The 21,949-nt window shown below is 40.6% G+C and overlaps 2 protein-coding genes across 2 annotated transcripts in view; both read right to left on the reverse strand.

The window, feature by feature from the left end:
• Window positions 1-4,268, reverse strand: part of Zfp595 (zinc finger protein 595) — a 29,970-nt gene extending 25,702 nt beyond the window's left edge. Inside the window, exon 1 of the mRNA NM_001374733.1 lies at window positions 3,870-4,268. The gene's annotated coding sequence lies outside the window, so the exon portion shown is untranslated. The remainder of the gene's footprint in view (window positions 1-3,869) is intronic.
• Zfp953 (zinc finger protein 953) lies at window positions 623-21,886 on the reverse strand. Its single transcript, NM_001038651.3, has 4 exons — window positions 21,818-21,886; window positions 9,157-9,283; window positions 6,664-6,759; window positions 623-4,971 (listed from the first exon to the last, which is right to left on the reverse strand). Exons 1-4 carry the CDS (start codon window positions 21,821-21,823, stop codon window positions 4,286-4,288), a joined length of 915 nt encoding a protein of 304 aa, NP_001033740.1. The 5' UTR covers window positions 21,824-21,886; the 3' UTR covers window positions 623-4,285.
• Between the last annotated feature and the right edge of the window lie 63 nt (window positions 21,887-21,949).

Consider the following 21,949-nt stretch of genomic DNA (forward strand, 5'->3'; position numbering starts at 1 on the left):
CTCAAAGAAATTTCAGTAAAATCAGCAATGAGGCAAGGTTCTCCCCTCCTTCCATATCTATTGAATACAGTATCTGAAGTTGTGGCTAGAATAATTAGTAAGCTGAATGAAATAAGGGGATCCAAATAAGAAAGGCAGAAGTCAAATATCATTATGTGTAGAGAGATACAAACAACAAATGGACTAAGGAAAATCAGAGGAACAACACTCTTCACAATAGCCAAAAATAACATATAATATATTGTGAAAATTTTATATGGCAAATGTAAGACTTGTTTGACAAAAGTGTCACATCTTTGAAAAAATAAATTGAAGAGGATATCAGAAAGTGGTATTGTCATATCTCTAGGACCTTTAAACTTCAGAATAATGACACAGAATCGTATTAATATTTATTTTATCTTAGGGCTTAGCTGGCTACCTCACAGCTAGCATGTCTAAATTAACCTGAGTTTTCTAGTCCATATCTGCTACATGACCTGTTACTTTTCATTCAGTCAGTCCTGGCACCTGTTCCTTCCACCTCAGTGTGATGTTGGAGAATAAACCTGGCAACTGATTCTTCCCACAGAGCCTCTCTCTGCCCCCAAAGTGACATCATTCTTCTCCAGCCTCAGCTATTGGCCATCAGTTCTTTATTGAGACAATCCGAAAGTAAGAGAGGTATATGTTTACAAAACACTGATGCAAGGAATGAGCCATAAAAATAACAACACCAAAGTCCAGGCATCAGTCGACATTCTCCTGGTAGACAAATCAATGTCTGAATAATACAAAGAAAACCTTTATACACTGTACAAAATTCTATCCCAGTATCACTTCCTTTTTAGTCTAATGAATGTCTTTTTTTCTCTAAAATCAATACATTTTAGATGAAAAATTTCATGATCTCTCTTCATCCTCATCAGAGACCTGACAAGGATAAAATTACCTGAGAAAACAGGAAATGCAGAGCAAGAAACTTCCAAAATTATAGAAACAACAGAGACCACTAGCTGCCTGGACAGTTACCCACATTCCTCTGCAACACTTGGGCATCCATATTTAGCCTAGAAGTCTAGAATACCTGACAGGATTCTTGTTAAGCAGGGATATAGAAGGATAGTCATACTTTGTCCCTGCAAAATTAGTCAGTCAACTTCCCGGTGTCCTATTTGTCCACACTTTGGATGACATACTTTGTGCAGTCTAGGCAAAGGTAGGTTTTTAACCAGTAGCTACCTTTGCCATATTTGAAGTAGACTACAGTGGGAGGTTCTTTGGTGCCCATCATCTTCTTGGAAGTAGATTGGGGGTGCTGTCAGAAGCTGATGTGTCTTGCTGTCACGAAAAGACGTTTATTATTAAAGCATCTTAAATGCCATAGCCTGTAGATCTCTGAAGTGTTTAAAAACTACCTATATGTCAAAGAGATCTGAGTGTGTAGGTTTTTTCTAGCCATTTATCTGTTTAACTTTGAAAACAGCTACAGGAGGGCAAACAAAGCTTATTTTCATAAATAACTAAAGAAGTAGCTAACAAGACTTTGATTAAATGACTACCAACTTGTATTATTATAATTATCCAAAACAGTTTGACATAGTAGCCTTTAAAGACTGTAATTGTTTGTGTAGGATACCTAAAACATGGTTAAAACATAATATAGAATTTTGAAATGTAAAGAACCTTAAATTTGTATCAATAAATCAATCAATTCTATACCAATGTAAGTTATTTGACCTCTTGATGGTCTTTAGTTTAAACAGACTCAAAAATCTACCCTTTCATCTTATTATTTATATATACCCTTTTTCTTTTCATCCCCTCTCCACTACTTTTCCCCTAGGACAAGCAAGAAAAGAAAGAAGGATGAAAGAAAGACAAAGAAAGGAAAAAGAAGAGATTCTTGAATCTTGCCATTTTTGCTTTGTTTCCTCTCAAACACCATTAACAACTATTGACCAAAATCCCCTTAAACAATTACAAACTTTCATCATACATGGAAAAATCCACCCTGCCTTTTGGGAATGAGACTGTTTTCTCTTATATTTCTTAATTGGAGCTTGTAAACAGTTTCTGAGGTTTGTCCATTATTATTGTGGTGAACAAGCTAGGGAGCTCATTGGCATGTAGGTAGACATGGAGCTTGAGAAGTAGCTGAGAATTATCCATACTGACCCATAGTCAGGAAAAGAGGGGGACACTGGGTCTGAACCTTTGAAACCTCAAATATATGTCCCCCAGTGACACTCTTACACCAATGATGCCACACTTCTTAATCCTTTTCCAGCAGTGTTATTACCTGATGACTAAGCATTCAAATCTATTCTATGAGCCCTTGGGGCAATTCTTATTCCAACCACAACACATGGTGAGAAAGTTAAAACATCAGGAACATAAGCAGCTGGTCATGTTTCTTCCACAGTCAGGAAGCAGGAGATGGATAAATAGTTGGTCTCAGGGTATTATCTGATACTGCAGCATCTCAGTCAAACAGATGATTAAAACTGCAATCAACAGACCTCCTGAAATCAATTTAATTAATCAAGAGAAATTCAACAAACCAACAAGAGGCTTGCAATTCAAATGATTCTAGAACTCATGCTGCTAACAACTGAGTTTGTATCATTAGTTTACACTTTTCCATGTAAAACACAAAGTCATTTCAAAAGTGTGATCTAGGTTTATATTATTTCTGGGCACAGAAATTTATGTTTGTGTGGGGGTCCATGCAAGAAGGTCAGAGGACAAGCTTTAGAGGTAATTACCTCTTTCTATGTGAGGATACTGGGAATGCTAACATGGGTGTGGGTCTTCTTGGCATTCAGTATGTTCCCAAAGTCAACATGCTAGCTCTACCCATAAAGCTTTAAGTCGTAACATCCCTTCCCTTTCTCCAACCTAACTTTCACCTCATAAGTAAAATAGGCTACAACTTGAAAGGTCCCCAAAGGATTTAACAATTACAACACTATAAAAGACCACAGTCCATGTGTCACATGAGATTCAAGGCAATCTTTTGACTGTGAGCTCCTAAACATAAGAACAAGTGACTACTTTTCCACATACTGGTATAGAACAAGAGTTTCAATTCTAAAACAGAAGAAACAAAAGACAGTAAGAAAGGATCAGCCCCAAATTGAGAATGACAACCACACAGCCCGATCGCTCTCCTTTTGGCATGGTAGTATGGATGATTCCAAAGCCTTTACCACATCCCCTAAACTTATAGGACTTCGATTCAGCATGAAGCTGTTGATAAATTTTGAGGGTCTGGAGAAGTATTAAGATGTTATGAGCATTTTAACATTTGTATTATTTCATTCCAGTTTAATCTACCTTGTGTTCAGAAATATAAGAATGCTTATTAAAGGGTTTGCAATATTTTTCACACTTGTGACATTTCAGTCTAGTATGAATTATGAGGTTTTCCCCAAGGTTTCTGTAAAACATTCTTCACACTGTGTGGTTTCTCTCATAGAAGAATTCTTTGATGTTGCTTAAGACCCAAAGACTGGTAATACAGTGTTTGCCACATTTTTCACATGCATAGTGTTTATCTCCAATAGGAATTATTCTGTGTTCAGACCATGCAATGGAATTCAAAAATATTTGCCACATTTTTTTACATTTGTATGGTTTCTTTCCAGAATGAATTCTTTGATGATCCCTAAATTTGTTGAGCATTTTGACGTGTTCTTTTCATTTGTAAATATTCTCTACATTGTGAGTTAATTGGTCTAGATACAGGTATAACTTTGTAAAGGAGGCTTTTCCACGATCCTCACTTTTGCATATTTTCTTTCCAGAATGAGTTATCAAATAAGGAAAAAGAATCTGGAAAGTTCTAAAGGATTTACCTGATACATCCCAAGTTTAGGGTTTCTCACCTGTGTGGATTCTCTTTTCAGAAAGTACTTATGGACAATAGAAGGTCAGGCCACGTACTTCATATTTGTAGGACTTCTCTCTTGCATGGATTGTTATGTTTGTAAAGTCGCCACTGATAATTGAAGACCTTGCCACATACTTCACACTTGTAGGGATTCTCTTCTGTTTGAACTTTCTTATGTTTCTAAGGTCCTGATGGATAATCAAAGGCTTTGCCACACATTTCACAACTGTATGGTTTCTTTCTTGTATGAATTTTCGTACAGTTTGAAAGTGTTGATGGGGGGTGGGTATGGGGGACTTTTGGGATAGCATTGAAAATGTAAATGAGGAAAATACCTAATAAAAAAATAAATTTAAAAAAAAAAGAAAGTATTGATGGATAATGGATGGCATTGCCACCTACTTCACACTTTTATGGTTTCTCTCTTGTATGAATTTTCTTATGTTTTGAAAGTCTTGATGGATATTCGAAGGCCTTGCCACATACATCACACTTATAGAGTTTCTCTCCTTTATGCATTAACTTGTGTTCATGAAGTGATGATTGAGAGCGGAGGAAATCTCCACATATTTTACACTTGTAGGGTTTTTGGTTTGTATGACTTATCTTGTGTTTTAAAAGTAATGATGGAAAGCGGAAGGCCTTGCCACATTTATCACACTTGCAGGGTTTCTCTCCTGTATGAATTCCCATGTGTTGATAAAGTGATGGTGAAGAGTGGAAGGCCTTTCCACAGACTTCACACTTGTATGGTTTCTCTCCTGTATGAATTGTCCTATGGTGTAAAAGTCTTGATGAATAATTGAAAGCCTTGCCACATACTTCACACTTGTAGAGTTTTGCTTTTGTGTGAATTATTTTATGTTGAAAAAGTTTTGATGGAACATGGAAGGCCCTATTACATGTTTCACACTTGTAGGGTTTTTCTCCTGTATGAATTAGTTTGTGTTGAGAAAGTAATGATGGAAAACGGAAGGACTTGCCACATTCTTCACACTTGTAGGGCTTCCCTCCTAAATGAATTATCAGATGATTTTGAAATACTTCTTTCCCCACAAAGATGTTGCCACATTCTTTGCACGTATAGCATTTTCCCCCTGGTGAGTAAGAGTTGAGAAATGATGAAAACACTGCCAAAATCTGTATATCTATACTGATAGTTTTTTAAAAACAACATTTACTCCTATTTGCATTGGTCTGTATTAATGAGATGCTATATTCAATTTTCTGTACCTGTATTCAGTGAACTACAATTTAAAACACAGAATAAGTGAAAATCACGTAGACTCCCTTGAACAAAGAAGACAATGGCAACATAGAACAAGGAAGGAATAGAATATTAAATAAAATCAAACATGTATGAAAGCGTAATATTCACTAAGAAAACCCATAATGGCATTATGCAAATGCAAAGTCAGCTCCTTAAAGAGACACTGAAATTTCATCAATACTTAAAAACAAAGTATAAATTAATCTAATTTGGAAAACACCTGAATAAACAATAGCTATATATTATGCATGTATATAATATTATATCTATAGTCTAAATGTAGAGTTTTGTTTCAGAAGTTTTGAATGGTGACTGAAGAAGACTTTCTTTAATAATATTAAATAAAGAGTCAAGAACAAGGGTTTATGCACATCTATAAGTATAATGGTTTTGTGCATTTTGTGAAGATTATCATGTATTATTCAAATGATTGATTTTTCTGGCCCCATATGTTTGTGTCAGACAGACATGGCATTGTAGTGGATTCTTAGAATCTCTCTTCTTAAGTTTGTGTAAACATTGTTCCCCATTTATGCTCTAATTTGTTAATAAAAGCTGATCAACCAATGGCTGGGCTGAATAGAGAATATGCTGGACTTCTGCTATCCCAGGAATGAACGGGGGTGGGGGTGGTTCACTATAAGGAAGAGGTCTAGACAAGGAGGCTGGAAAATCCCCTGAAGCTCAGAGAACCAGACCAGTACGACAATGCCAGGATCATGGGTACTTTACCTGAGATCTAGCCAGATTATCTTAGTGGATTAGAATTAATTATTAATGTTCCAGTAATTGTGTTGTAAAGCATATCAAATAAATCTTACAGTCCCTGTCTCAGTCATTTGGGAGCTTGCTGAGATAACTCATCACTTTTTTAAATGTATGTACATATATCTTATAAAAAACATAAATACCCAAGTTAAAGATTGCATAGAAATGACAGAGCTTTGGCTGTCATGGGGAATCCAGGTTAATCTCATGATAGAAGAAAGTAAAGATAATGAAACTCAAAACATTCTAAACGTTAGCTTATGCCCTCCATAAGTCTGAACCAACAAACCAAGCACATACATGGGCTGGACCTAGGCATCCCCGCTCATATGTAGCAGATGTGCAGTTTGATCATTATGTGGGTCCTGAGCAATTAGAAAGGAGGCTAACTGAAAACCTGTTGCCTGTATGTGAAAGATATTCTACAAGCTGGCCTGCCATGACTGGTCTCAGTGGGAGAGGAAGCACCCAGCAGTAGAGAGTCTTGAAGTGCCAGGGTAGGGGGTTGGGGAGTGGGCAGGAATGTGCTCACTGACTTAGAGCAGAAGAGGCTGGCAGACAAAGGAAGAATTGTGGGAAGAGGTGACCAGGAAGGGAGCAGTGAGCCAGATGTGAGGTAAATAAGTAAAAAAAAATAATAATAATAATTTAATTTTTAAAAAGATTTAATTTTTAAAAAGATAAATATTGTGATTTATGTTAGATCTCAGAGTTTCCCACTCTGTTCTCTGACACCCTCCTTCTCACACACCTGAGTACATAGAGATGTCTGCTTGACTCTTCACATCTGAAGGCTCTTGTATTTGCTCCAGAAATCTGACCAGGTATGGCGTAGAGGAAACAAGATCTGTTGGCAGAAAAATGGAACAACATTGTTACTGTGGTCACATGGGAAATAAAATGTCCCTCCAAGACTGTGTGTATAAGGAATGAGAAGACACAATAAAGGAGAATAGAGGTGTCTTAGTCAGGGTTTCTATTCCTGCACAAACATCATGACCAAGAAGTCAGTTGGGGAGGAAAGGGTTTATTCAGCTTACACTTCCACATTGCTGTTCATCACCAAAGGAAGTCAGAACTAGAACTAAGCAGATCAGGAAGCAGGAGCTGATGCAGAGGCAATGGAGGAATGCTACTTACTGGCTTGCTTCCCCTGACTTGCTCAGCTTGCTTTCTTATAGAACCTAAGACTACCAGCCAAGAGATGGTACCAAACACGCTAATTGAGAAAATGTCCCACAGCTGGGTCTCATGGAGGCACTTTGCCAACTGAAGCTCCTTTCTCTGTGATAACTCCAGCCTGTTTCAAGTTGACACACAAAACCAGCCAGTACAAGTGACCCCTTGTCAACTTGACACACAAACATATCACTATTAAGCCTCAACCCTTACTTTCCTATTCATTCCCAAGATCTAAATAACTTTAAAAGTCTCACAGTCTGTAAGTATTAAAAGTTCAATTCCTTTAAAATATCCTATGTCTTTTAAAATTCAAAATATTTTAAAAATTCAAAGTCTCTTAACTGTGGGCTTCATTAAAAATACGTTCTTCCTTCAAGAGGGAAAAATATCAGGGTGCGGTCACAATCAAAAGCAAACTCAAACTCCAACTGTCCAATGTCTAGGATCCACTCATGATCTTACAGATTCCTCCAAAGGCTTGGGTTACTTCTCCAGCTCTGCCCTTCGTAGCACACACCTCATCCTCTAGGTTCCAGATGCCTGTACTCCACTGCTGCTGCTGTTCTTGGTGGTCATCTCATGGTACTGGCATCTCCAAAACACCGCTGTCTTTGGCTGAAACTAGGCTTCACCAATAGCCTCTCATAGGCTCTCTTCATGGTGCCAAGCCTCAACTCCTTTGCATGACCCCTTCAAGTTCTGGGCCATCAATTGCAACTGAGGCTGCACCTTCACCAATGGCATTCTCTGGCCTCTCACAGTGCCAAGCCTCAACTGCTCTTCATGACCCCTTCATGCCTTCAAAACCAGTAAGTACTACCTGGGTGACTCCTACACATTACCAAGTCCAGCCACAGCACTAGGTACAGCCTTGGTTATCTCTGGAACACAGCCTCTGTGATCGCAGAAAACATTTCTCAGAAGATTTCACTTCAATGATGCTGGTCTCTTCTTAATCACCACTAATGTCTTAGCTCCAGCTAATCAGCATCAATAGTCCCAGTAATGCAAAGTTTTCGATGTGGTAGTTCTGGTATTTTCATAATCACAGTTGATTCTTCAGCCTCAGCTAACCAAATCCACAGAATCTTCACAATCAAAATAGCAACATCCCTGAAAAGAGTCTTTAATCTTCCCTCTGAAATTTCACAAAGCCAGGCCTCCATCTTCTGCACTGTTTTCAACATTATCTTCCAAGATCCTACACAACACCCCACAGAGCTCTTAACACCAAATGGATCTTCTAGCCCAAAGTTCCAAAGTCCTTCCACAGTCCTCCCCAAAACATGGTCAGGTTGTCACAGGAATACCCTATCTACTCCTGGTACCAATTTGTCTTAGTCAGGGTTTCTATTTCTGGACAAACATCATGACCAAGATGCAAGTTGGGGTGGAAAGGATTTACTCAGCTTACACTTCCATACTGCTGTTCATCACCAAAGGAAGTCAGTACTGGAACTCAAGCAGGTCAGGAAGCAGGAGCTGATGCAGAGGCCATGGAGGGATGTTGCTTACTGGCTTGCTTCCCCTGGCTTGCTCAGCTTGCTTTCTTATAGAACCTAAGACTACCAGCCCAGAGATGGTACCAAACACACTAATTGAGAAAATGTCCCATAGCTAGATCTCATGGAGGCACTTTGCCAACTGAAGCTCCTTTCTCTGTGATAACTCCAGCCTGTTTCAAGCTGACACATAAAAATAGCCAGTACAAGAGGACTAGTTGTTACATGTTTTCTGAACGCCACATCAGAATGGTGAGAAGGAACTTAGAAATTGCAAGTCCTGAGTTTCACACTCTCAGTTACAAGAACTTTTACAAATGAAGTATGTAATGTTCTCTTTAAGGTGTATCACTTATATTCTAAGACAAACAATACATTTAAGGGGGTGGAATGAACACAAGAGGAAATAGTTCAAAGCTATATGAATAATTTAAATTTTTCATAAAAGTAGTCCTATGGATCTCACAGAGGGGTGTAGAAGTTCCCCCGAGATACTGTACAAAGGGAGAAACTTTCGTGGTTATCATTAATTAAAAATTCATCATGGAAGGCATTCTCACCCAGAAAAACAAAGTTGTTGTAATTCTCCAATGTCACATCCCTGTATAATTTCCACTGAGCAGGACCCAGGTATTCCCACTCTTCTGCAGAGAAATATATTACGACATCCCAGAATGACAGCATATCCTAAAGAAAATAAAATTTAAAAAAAGAGTAAATATCAGACATTATTGTTTATGGTTGGTCTGGTGCTTTCATGTATTCAAATGATAAAATTCTGTACCCCCCCCAAGCCCACCCCTCCTGGTATCTGGCTACACCAAGACAAGTGAATTCCCATGAGTTCACCAGTAATTTTTGTGTAAAACTGGCTCCCCAATTAAAATTTTATTAGGCTTACGGTTCCATAGCACAGCATAGTTCATTATTGAAGGAGGTCAGGGCAGGGATTTAAACAGGACAGGAACCTGGTGATTTAGAGATAATGGAGTGGTTTAGCTCATAGGCTTCCTATAAATGGCTTGCTGAGTCTGCTAGCATCTCAGAGTTCCACCTTTCATATCAGTATGTGTCATGCTCCATCAGTGACTAGGAAATTGCTCTACAGGCTGGCACACAGCCTCATCTTACAGAGTATTTCCAAAATTAACAATTCCTATACTCTCATAAGTATAGTTTGTTTCAAGTGCAAAATACTCTAGTTAGTACAATAAAAATAAACAAATAGTTAAATCTTGGAAAAAATGAAGCTTTAGTGTCCTATAATTATATTGTAATACAGCACACACCATGTATATTCTTCACGGTAGAGAGCCATGGTGATGGTGCAAGTACTTCTCAACCCAAATATGCACAATCACAAATGTCAAATACAATGAAGATCCACATATATTCTATGATGTACTTGCAAAGGGCTGGCTTCTTGAACATTTACAAAGAGAACATGTACAATGCACAAAGGGTCAGGAGTTTGAGCACCCAATGGGTAGAACAATAAATGAATTCATAGATAAATGGAAACAAATTATACTAAACACAGTATAATGAGAAAATTAACCAGTAAGTTCAGTCAAGTGGGAACTTATACCAAATCAACACTTTCAGAGGCCTCATGAAAGGACAAAGGGAACTTTAGTGCGCTGTCTTCATCCAGCAGTGGACTTCTCCAGGCAAATCTGACAGAGGATACAGTGCCATGAAGGAGTCATTGATTCAGTTAAAGGGGATCCCACACTTCTCTTGCGACTGGGGATATCTGCCCTAAGGCTGCTGTTTCTGAGGTACCCAGTGCTCTCATTGCCCACATTGTATAATTTAGGCCTCTGGTGAACTTGGCCAATTTTCATCTACCAGTAAAATATTGCATGCTGGACATTTTAATAAACTTGCTGCCTTTGTGTCAACTGTTTATACAAGATATCCTGTTCCCAGCTATCGCTTTTATCTTCTTTAAGAAGCCTTTTTCTTTATTTTTCCATCCCTGGTCTACCCGTTCCACTTTTTTTGCCATCTGAGATCTTAAATTCCTTGGATTCAGGACAGCATCAGTACCCTAGCATTCCTTCATCTTATCTAAATGAAGAAGAGTATCCACTGATCAATATTTCTCCAGGTTTCCTCATCCTGAGATAACTGGACAATGGGATAAAAATCGCATCTCTCACTTGATTTACAATCCTTTAGATTCAAAGTCTTACTGACTTGATTAGATTTCTTGCTTTTAAAAACTTAATTCCTATGTGAATACTGCTGAAGTTCCTTAACCTTACTTGTCTGCTATATCCCAGGGAGGGATGTTTTTGGGAACCTCCTGTCTCTCAAGATAATCTTTCCTGCCTAAGCAGACATCACCAGGAAGGAGAGACCGAAGACCTGCAGGGGGCTCCTAGAGCTGCATCAACTTCCTCATTCCCACGCCCCTCACCTGTGGCTCTAAAATGTCCAAGTCAGGTTTCTCTCCTCACTCAATCCCCCATCTCATACTTCCAGGTGAGTTGGTGCCCCTCTCTGTGTGTACTAACAAACAGTCCCATCTCTTATTCTCAGCCGCTTTCCTAATTTTTTTCTCTTTGGACTGAGCTCCCAAATCTAACATCATCCATATTGTCAAAAATGACCATATTGCATCCTTGTAGGGCACTGAATAGTGTCCAAAATTAACCACCTGTACCACAATTTCCTGATTATTTTACTTTTATGATTTAATTAAGGTTCATTCAAATGAATGAAGTTCATATTCAACCACTTTATGATGACCTTAAAATCATAGAAGAGGGGAATATTAAGGAAAATAATGAATTTAGGTTTAAGGAATATAATAGGAAAGCATAAAGGAAGCTGCTATATTGTCAAGCACACAAAACAAACAAACAACATTTAAGTTTTCTGTAGGTACAGTAACTGCTAGGTTATGCCTGCATTTTCTCCTGAAAACCATAAGGCCAGATCGCATATAAAAATAAACAATATAAAAGATCATGCTGGCATTTAATCCCACCACCATACTTGATAGAAATACTTGCCATTACACATGGCTTAGATGAGCACTAGGACACAGACTTTAGGAGTAGTCATAACCTTCATCAAAGACTACAAACATTTCAAAACGGCACGAAGAAGCATCTCAGTGCCATAGCAGACAGCGACCTTCAGGAGAATAAATGCTTCTGTGATGCTCAAGAAGCCAAAAACTTTAGAAGGATGGAAATGACAACACAATGCAGGATTTGAAACTGGAATTCAATAAAGAGAAACACTGAAGAGGATTCTGCTAGCAATGATCCAAAATCTATCCCAGTAATCCTAACAGAAAACTTAAAGGAAAAACTTAAAATAGAATAGAATTAAAATAGAAAAATAGCATAAGTATTTACAAATAAAATGAATGATCTAGATAAAATAAGCAGAGCATATGAAATAAATGAAGAAAAAAACCTGTGGGAAGGAAACATACAGGACAAGGTGAAAAGACCAGGAAGTTTCATAGAAGAAGTGGATTTGGCCTCGTGCTGCTTGTATTCTAGTGTTAATTTTGGCTCCCAAAACAGCTTACACAACTGTAGGCTCCTGAAACAATAAGGACCTTGCCTTCCGGTTGGTTCTAATTGATAAATTAAGATGGCAGCAGCAAATAGCCTGGCAGGGCAGCGAGAGGTGGGACTTTTAGGATTCCTGGGCTTGGGACAGATGAGAGAGAGAGAGAGAGAGAGAGAGAGAGAGAGAGAGAGAGAGAGAGAGAGAGAGAGAGAGAGAGAAAGGGCAGATTCTTCATGACTCAGAGGCAGAGGGCTCAGATTCAGGAGCTATGGAAGAAAAACCATCCAAAATGTAAGTGGAAGGAGCAAGCAGCCCTATGGGGGCAGCTGCCAGAAGGTAATAGGACAGCAAAGATAAAACACAGAATTACAAGGTGTTAAACCAGAAACTCCGGAGGGAAATATATGCTAGGCTTAGAAGTGACCAACCATTGACCTAGCCAAAGCATATGAAAATTAACTGGTGTGTGTGTGTGTGTGTGTCTTTTATTCTTGAATCCAGAGCAGGTTAACTAAATTACCGCTATATAGATATGATCTCAAGAAGGCCATAAAAGAAATCTTCCCTAAACTAAGGAATACTAACCCATAATAACATAAAAAGCACACATAATACTTAATTGGACAAGATCAGAAATAAATTCCTCATGGCATACTGAAATGTGCAAGTGAAAGAACACATTTATTAGGATAATAGGCAATTCCTCTAAGAAACTTTGAAAGGCAGAGGAGCCTGGAGTAATCATTCCAACTCCTAAAAGACAATGACATCCAACTTAAGACACTGCACACCACACAACTATCTGCAGTGATTGAAAGAGACAGAAAAACCATCCATAAAATAACGAGCATTAAAAAATTATATATTACAAACCAAACATAAAGAAAATACAGGGGGCTGGTGAGATGGCTCAGTGGGTAAGAGCACCCGACTGCTCTTCCAAAGGTCCGAAGTTCAAATCCCAGCAACCACATGGTGGCTCACAACCACCCGTAATGAGATCTGACGCCCTCTTCTGGTGCGTCTGAAGACAGCTACAGTGTACTTACATATAATAAATAAATAAATAAATAAATAAATAAATAAATAAATAAATAAATAAATAAATAAATAAAAAAAGAAAATACAGAAACCACCATGTTAGGCTGATGAGAGAGATGAGCATAGCCCAGACACTGTGGAAAGAAATCAGAAGTCAAAATTACAAAACCACAAAGGGCCACTGAGAACACAACACTGTAAATGAGGAACATACTGACAATGAATACTCACATACCAGAGCAAGTGATGCCCACCCACAGTTCTCCTTTCACAAAATACAGGCCAGGAGAATGGATCAAGAAACAAATCCAACTTTATGTTGTCTAAAACAAGTAGCTATGAGTGATGTCTTTTAGATTTTCCAATGAAACCATACAGGTTTTAAAATATTCCCTTATGATATTCTGAATTTTTTGGTATCTGTTGTAATATGTCCCAATTTATTTCTGAATCTGATCATTTGGGTCCTGTTTCTGTTGGATAGCTGGATCAAGTGTCCCTCAAACTTGTTTATATTCTAAATAAACCTGATGTGACTTTGTTGATCATTTGAATATTTTTCTGTGAATTAGTTTCAATTATTTTTCTTCTAAATATTTTAAAAATTATTGGCCATTGACAGGATTAGAATTATGTTTGTTTTTGTTTTTCTCAAATTTCTTCAATGTCTCATCCAATCATCTCTCTGTGATCTTTCTCATAGTTTCACACAATTGGGCTATAATCTTCACCTGCTAGATTGTCTTCAACAGGTCCCAAAGATTTAGTTTTCTTATGATTTTATGAAAAAAACCATTAATGAGGAAGAAATTAACAATCTAAATGGATTCAAAAGGATGGGCAGATTGAAAGTGTAATAAAATATTTTCCAGATTAAAAAAAAAATCTGTGCCCAGATGGATTCACAAGGAGGTTAAATACATACATACATATGTATGTAAATATATGTATGTATGTATGTATGTATATGGATTTTAAAAGGAACCTTGGAGCTCTTATCCCAACTCCCTGTTAGCTTGCAGCCACTTTGGACAAACGAGCAGTGTTCATTCTGATGCCTACGCAACACAAAGACTCAACAGACAAAGAGTATCTCAACCACTATTCCTCATAATACAAATATAAATAAACTGAGAAATCCAAAAATGACATAACAATCTCTTCAGATCCTGAAAAACCATTTGAATAAAATCCAAAACCCCTTCATGTTAAAAGTATTGAAGAGATCAGGGATACAGGGCACATATGTAAACATAATAAAAGCAATATACAGTAAGCCATAGACAACATCAAATAAATGTAAAGAAATTTAAAGCAAATCCCACTAAAATCCGGAACAAGGCTCTCCACTCCCTCCATACGTCTTCAATAGAGCATTTGAAGTTCTAGCCAGAGCAGTAAGACAACTAAAGGAGATCAAAGGTATATAATTTGGAAAAGAAAAAGTCAAAGGATGGCTATTTGCAGATAATATGGTAGTATACATAAGTGACCACAAAAACTCTACCAGAGAACTCCAACAGCTGAAAAACACCTTCAGCAAACGGACTAGATTCAAAACAGATTTTAAAAAATCAATCAGTAGACATCTTTTATACAAAAATGAAGAAGAAATGGGAAACTGGGACTGTTTGCCAGGGAAACAACCACCTTAATGATATCCACAAATAATACAAAATATCTCAGTATAATTGTAATCAAGCAAGTGAAAGACCTGTATAACAAGAATTTCACATCTCTAAAGAAAGAATATGCTGGGCAGTGGTGACTCACGCCTTTAATCCCAGCACGAGGTGGAGGCAGGAGAGGCAGGAGGAGAGGCAGGAGGAGAGGCAGGAGAGGCAGGAGGAGAGGCAGGAGAGGCAGGAGGAGAGGCAGGAGGAGAGGCAGGAGAGGCAGGAGGAGAGGCAGGAGAAACAGGAGAGGCAGGAGAGGCAGGAGGAGAGGCAGGAGAGGCAGGAGAGGCAGGAGGAGAGGCAGGAGAAACAGGAGAGGCAGGAGAGATAGGAGAGGCAGGAGGAGAGGCAGGAGAGGCAGGAGGAGAGGCAGGAGAGATAGGAGAGGCAGGAGAGATAGGAGAGGCAGGAGGAGAGGCAGGAGAAACAGGAGAGGCAGGAGATGCAGGAGATACAGGAGAGGCAGGAGAGATAGGAGAGTCAGGAGAGGCTGGAGGAGAGGCAGGAGAGGCAGGAGGAGAGGCAGGAGAAACAGGAGAGGCAGGAGAGATAGGAGAGGCAGGAGGAGAGGCAGGGAGATAGGAGAGGCAGGAGGAGAGGCAGGAGAGGCAGGAGAGGCAGGAGGAGAGGCAGGAGAAACAGGAGAGGCAGGAGAGGCAGGAGGAGAGGCAGGAGAGGCAGGAGAGATAGGAGAGGCAGGAGGAGAGGCAGGAGGAGAGGCAGAAGAGGCAGGAGAGGCAGGAGAGGCAGGAGGAGAGGCAGGAGAGGCAGGAGAGGCAGCAGAAGAGGCAGGAGAAACAGGAGAGGCAGGAGAGATAGGAGAGGCAGGAGGAGAGGCAGGAGAGGCAGGAGGAGAGACAGGAGGAGAGGCAGGAGGAGAGGCAGGAGAGATAGGAGAGGCAAGAGAGGCAGGAGGAGAGGCAGGAGAAACAGGAGAGGCAGGAGAAACAGGAGAGGCAGGAGAGGCAGGAGAGGCAGGAGAGGCAGGAGGAGAGGCAGGAGGAGAGGCAGGAGAAACAGGAGAGGCAGGAGAGATAGGAGAGGCAGGAGGAGAGGCAGGAGAGATAGGAGAGGCAGGAGGAGAGGCAGGAGGAGAGGCAGGAGGAGAGGCAGGAGAAACAGGAGAGGCAGGAGAGATAGGAGAGGCAGGAGAAGAGGCAGGAGAGATAGGAGAGGCAGGAGGAGAGGCAGGAGAGGCAGGAGGAGAGGCAGGAGAAACAGGAGAGGCAGGAGAGGCAGGAGAGGCAGGAGGAGAGGCAGGAGAAACAGGAGAGGCAGGAGAGATAGGAGAGGCAGGAGGAGAGGCAGGGAGATAGGAGAGGCAGGAGGAGAGGCAGGAGAGGCAGGAGAGGCAGGAGGAGAGGCAGGAGAAACAGGAGAGGCAGGAGAGGCAGGAGGAGAGGCAGGAGAGGCAGGAGAGATAGGAGAGGCAAGAGAGGCAGGAGGAGAGGCAGGAGAAACAGGAGAGGCAGGAGAGGCAGGAGAGATAGGAGAGGCAAGAGAGGCAGGAGGAGAGGCAGGAGAAACAGGAGAGGCAGGAGAGGCAGGAGGAGAGGCAGGAGAGGCAGGAGGAGAGGCAGGAGAGGCAGGAGGAGAGGCAGGAGAGGCAGGAGGAGAGGCAGGAGGAGAGGCAGGAGAGGCAGGAGAGGCAGGAAGAGAGGCAGGAGAGACAGGAGAGGCAGGAGGCAGGCATATTTCTGATTTCGAGGCCAGCCTGGTCTACAGAGGGAGTTCCAGGGCAGCCAGGGCTATACAAAGAAACCCTGTCTCGGAGGAAAAAAAAAAAAAAAGAAGGAGATATCAAAAGATGAAAAGATCTTCCATACTCATGTATAAGTAGGATTAACTGTGGGGAGCCGCCCTCACATTCGCCATTACAAGATGGCGCTGACATCCTGTGTTCTAAGTAGTAAACAAATAATCTGCACATGTGCCAGGGTAGTTTTCCACTCCATGTGCTCTGCCTTCCCCGTGACGACAACTTGGCCAATGGGCTGCAGCCAATCAGGGAGCAACACATCCTAGGCGGAGGATAATTCTCCTTAAAAGGGACGGGTTTCGCCATTTTCTCCCTTGCTCCTAAAGAAGTAAGCAATAAAGCTTTTGCCGCAGAAGATTCCGGTTGTCCTGAGCGTGTTCTTGCCGGTGGAACAAAAGCTCGGGCAATAATTAACATAGTAAAAAATGGCCACGTTATCAAAAGCAATCTACAGATTCAATGTACTTCCCATCAAAATTCCAACACAATTCTTTACAAACCTTGAAGGAACCATTCTCAACTTCATATGAAAGAACAAATATCCCTGGATAGCTAAAACAAACCTGTACAATAAAAAAACGTCTAGATGTATCACCGTCCCTGATTTCTTAATATACTACAGAGCAATAGTAATAAAAACTGCATGGTACTGGTTTAGAAACAGACATGTTGATCAATGGAATCAGAAAGAAGAGCCAGAAATAAACATACACGTGTACCTATAGACACTTGATTTTTGACAAAGAACCCAAAACCATACACTGGAAAAAAGTAAGTATCTTCAAAAAATTGTGCTGGTCTAATTGGATATCTGCATGTAGAAGAATGAAAAGAGATTCATATTTATCACCTTGCTCAAAACTCAAGTCCCAGTGGATCAAAGACCTCAACATTAAACCAGATACACTAAATCTAATAGAAGAGAAAGTGTGGCATATCCTTGAACACATTTGTACAGGAGATAGCTTCCTGAACAGAATATCAATGGCTCAGGCACTAAGATCAGCAATTAATAAATGGGACTGTATAAAACTGAAAAGCTTTTGAAAGGTAAAGGGCACTGTCAATAGGATAGAATGGCAGCCTAGAGAATGGGCAAAAATATTCACCAACCTAACATCCCACTGAGGGCTGATATCCAAAATAAACAAAGAACTCAGGAAGTTAGCCATCAACAAACCAAGTAACCCAGATTTTTCTTTTAAAAGGGGGTATAGAGCTAAACAGAGAATTCTCAACAGAGGAATTTCTAATTGGTAGGTAACACTTTTAAAAGGTTAAACATTCTTAGTCATTAGGGAAACACAAATCAAAGTGACTCTGAGATTCTCCCTTACACCCATCAGAATGACAGAATGGCAAGGACGTGGATCAAGGAGAACCCTCCTCCACTGCTGGTGGGTTTGCTAACCTGTACAACCACTACAGAAATCAATTTGGCACTTTCTCAAATAACTGGAAATAGTTCTACCTCAAGACCCAGGGCATATACCCAATAGATCTTCCTGCACACCACAAGGACCCTTGCTCAACTGTGTTCATAGCAGCTTTATTCACAACAGGCAGAAACTGCAAACAATCAGATATACCACAATGGACGAATGGAATACTACTCGGCTATTAAAAACGAGGACATCATGAAATTTGCAAGCAAATGGATGGAACTACAAAACATTATCCTGAATGAGGTAACCAAGACCCTAAAGGACATGCATGGTATGTACTCACTTATAAGTGAGTATTAGCCATAAAGTACAGGATAACTAAGCTATATTCCAGAGACCTAAAGAAGCTAAATAACAAGGAGGGCCTAAGGGAGGATGCTCGGATCTCACTCAGAAGGGGAAATAAAAGTCATCGGGAGTGGATGGAGGGGAGGAGGTGGGTGGGGAAGGGGATAGGCAGGGGTATGGGTAATGGGGATCAGGTGGAGAGAGAGCCTGGGAGAGAGGGCCAGTAGAGTGAATGGAATTCGATGGTGGGCAGGGGAAGGGGGATCTTTGGGACAAGTCTGAGACCAGGGATGCAAGAGGCTTCAAGGAGTCTATGAGGGTTACTCTAGCTGAGTTTCTAGCAGTGGGGAATATGGAGCCTAATGTGGCTTCCTACTGTAGTCAGGCAGGACCCCCATTGGAGAGATAAGGACACAGATCCAAGGAGAAAAACTGACCCCAAATTCATCCTACCTACAGGAAGTGCAAGGAAAAAGATGGAGCAGAGACTGAGGGAGTGGCCAACCCTTGATTAATCCAACTTGAGACCCTTCCCACAGACAAGAACCAATGACTAACACAATTAATAGTACTCTGTTAGTATTGCAGGCAGGGGTTTCCGTTAAATGTCCTCTGAGAGGATCAACCAAGCATCTGACTGAAACAGATGCAGTGACCTACAACCAAATTATTAGAAGGGGCTTGGGGAGTCTCATAGAAGAGTTAGTGGAAGTATTGTAGGACAAGGAAAGGATATGGGCTCAACAAAAGACCAACATAGTCAGTCTGTTTAAATCACTGAGTCCTTCATTCGTATCATCAGTCAGAGTAGATTCGGATGAAATGAAAAGAGCCTGCAAGGAGAAGGGAGGCACTGCACAGCATAGGAGACTGGACTCCTCCCTGAGGAAGAGGAAGGATGCCCACCTTGACAGTTTACTGCCTGGATGGTAGCAGTTTCAGATGCGAAGGACAGTGGTAGATAAGCTGTCATATTCTATCTGTAGAACAGCAGTAGTGCTGTTCTCAAAAGATTCATGTGAATTCAGCAGAAGTCACCACGAGGTCATGTCAGAAAATAATCGTGAAGAGTATGCAAACAAAACTACCATTCCCTGCAAATACAGAGGAATACTCAAGCCAGGCAAAGAGGGGAATCCTTTCCCACACAGTCAGTGGAAACAAGTTTCTAATCCCCAAACACTAGTCATTAACAGAAGGATGCTAGTGGAATTTGGATTTAAGATTTCAAATATATCTGATACAACTTCTTAAAGCACATTTGTAAGTTGTCATAATTAGAAGAAGTGAATTGGATGGATTTCTGTCAGGTCACTGGTGCTCAGAACTGAGACCAACCAGAAGAAGTAATTACCACATTAAAAAAAAAACCCTACGTTTTAATATTCTTTTTAAACCACGTGTCTCAAATAGCCTAGGCTCACAATGAATTGACTATGAAGGAGAGGGTGATTTTGAACCCCAGGATTCCTGACTCCTCCTCAAAAAGCAGAGCTGTCAGAAATGAGTTACAGACTAGGCTTAAGTTCACTTATCTGCCATAGAGCTGTTTAATTTAAAATATATATGAATATTTGGTACCTGGAAGTTATATATAGCATGCGGCTGTACCCTCTCTACATTGTAAGGAACATGTTTTGATGTACAAGGCAGCACAAGATTCCAACTTCATATACTCATAATTTTCCTACAGTTTAGCAACATTTATTAGGAAATATCTATTACTCTAGATATGGCAAGAAACTCATTGAAAATCCCATTAGTAGAACAAGGTTGTCTGAAGCCCATGCTTTCTGGGAGTAGACTTCAATGCCATAAGCCAGGCTCCGGCTCACTAACACTCAATTGGACTGAGGAGTGACAATATAAGCAAGATCACTGAAAATAGTGATAGGAGCTGTGGAGGAGAAACCCTGCAAAACACACACACACACACACACACACACACACACACACACACACACACAAAAACCTGTGTGTACTCTGTGAATGCAAAACTCTTACAAGGAGTCTTTGTGTGCAGACACTGGTGGCCCATGTGGAAGTTCACGGAGGGGCAGAGCCTGGAATTCTGCAGGTTCAGGGTTAGCTGTCTTACCTTGGGTTGGTTTTCTCTTCAGGGACAGTCATTACCTCACTCTATAGTGGACCACACAGCTTGTGACAATAGATAAAAAACCTCTCAGAATCCACTGACAAGGCAGAACATGAAATTCTATCAGTCCAAAAGCTAAAACCTCATCAGATGGTATCTTAGGTAAATAGAATATCTCCGATGACTCTATGAGACACACACCAATGTATTTTAAATTTTCCTTGGTTAATGACATTCTCTGTTCTGTAAAACCATGAAACTGCCTTGTGTTGAAGCACAGAATTTGGATTAACCTAAGTCTGTATTCTCAGATAATGGCCACTCAAAAGGCTGACTAAACTGTCTCTTAACCCTTTAAGAGGAGAACTGCATTTTGCATGGACAGGAACCTATGTGAAAATTATAAGACCCCAAGTGTGCCAGAGCTTTCTGAATTTTTCTTACAACCACAGGAAAACATGAGGAAATCATTCTAGAAATGTCCAGTGAGCAGCAGTAAAGCTGGGTGCCAGATACAGGGACAGAGTGCATTTAAGAGAATTTAGATATTTCTGATAATGTGAACAGACAGAAGAAAATCATGTGACCAGAGGAGGGCCATCTCCTTTCTCTTTCAGAGACATTCCAGTCCCTTCCAGAGATCATGAGTTCCATTTCTCTCATCTCACCAAGTCATCTCTCATATCTGAGAAGGAGTCCAAATTTTGGACAGAACACATACTAAGAATTGTTGAGTATTATTGTCTAGTGTTTTTTTTTTTTAGCAGAAGGGCAAAATTCATAATTATTTGGATTGTGCAAACACTGGTTCATATCAATTACAGGACTACTCTGTGGCTATACAGCCATGTATTGTGGTGATTCAGGTACAGGATTATACATCCTGAGTTCTTATTCAACCCGAGGCATCCATAAATCTAACACTTTATTCCAAAGGAAAAGGAACTAACATTCCACACAACAATCACCCTCACGGGACTCTTTGTCCCTGGCACTAGGAACTTTAGGAAGATTTGTGAAGTCAAACTCCAGTACTAGATAGAACACAGAGTATAGGAGGCGCTAGATGTCCAAGTGTTCTAAATCTCCTGAGAATCTGACTACAGCCACGTGAGAACGGGTCAGCTAGGCAGAGCATATTTCCCCAGTAAAGATGAGTGCGCTCCTTTCAGCATCTCAGAAATAAGCAGTCAGCAGACCCAGCCTGCCCTTGCCATCCTGTTGTTTCCAACTTTCTTCCCTAGCCTAGGTCAGCACAACATCTCCAGGTCAGCAGCTTGCCCTGTCTCATAACAAGCCCAGATAAGCTCCTTCCGTGCCCGATACGCCACCCTGCACAGTCCCTCAGATCTGCAAGGTTGCGGTGTTCCCTGCACCAACCTCCATGTCAGAGATCCAAACGAAGGTTTCAACAGGACAGACGCCTAACTCTGGGGAGAAGTTAAGTTTGAAAATCAAATGCGGAAGTTTGATAGCAACGGCCAGCCTTCTGATGACGTCACAGGCATCCGG

Source organism: Mus musculus, chromosome 13, assembly GCF_000001635.26.
Source record: "Mus musculus strain C57BL/6J chromosome 13, GRCm38.p6 C57BL/6J".
In the NCBI taxonomy this organism is placed as follows: domain Eukaryota; kingdom Metazoa; phylum Chordata; class Mammalia; order Rodentia; family Muridae; genus Mus; species Mus musculus.

Bases quoted from the DNA above. Each gene is read 5' to 3' on its own strand.
- Zfp953 (NM_001038651.3), bottom strand. The intron at 6,760-9,156 runs GTGAGAATGCCT...TTCTGCCAACAG, and splicing joins CAACAACTTTGTTTTTCTGG to ATCTTGTTTCCTCTACGCCA. The intron at 4,972-6,663 runs GTGTGTGAGAAG...CTTACTCACCAG, and splicing joins AGACATCTCTATGTACTCAG to GGGGAAAATGCTATACGTGC.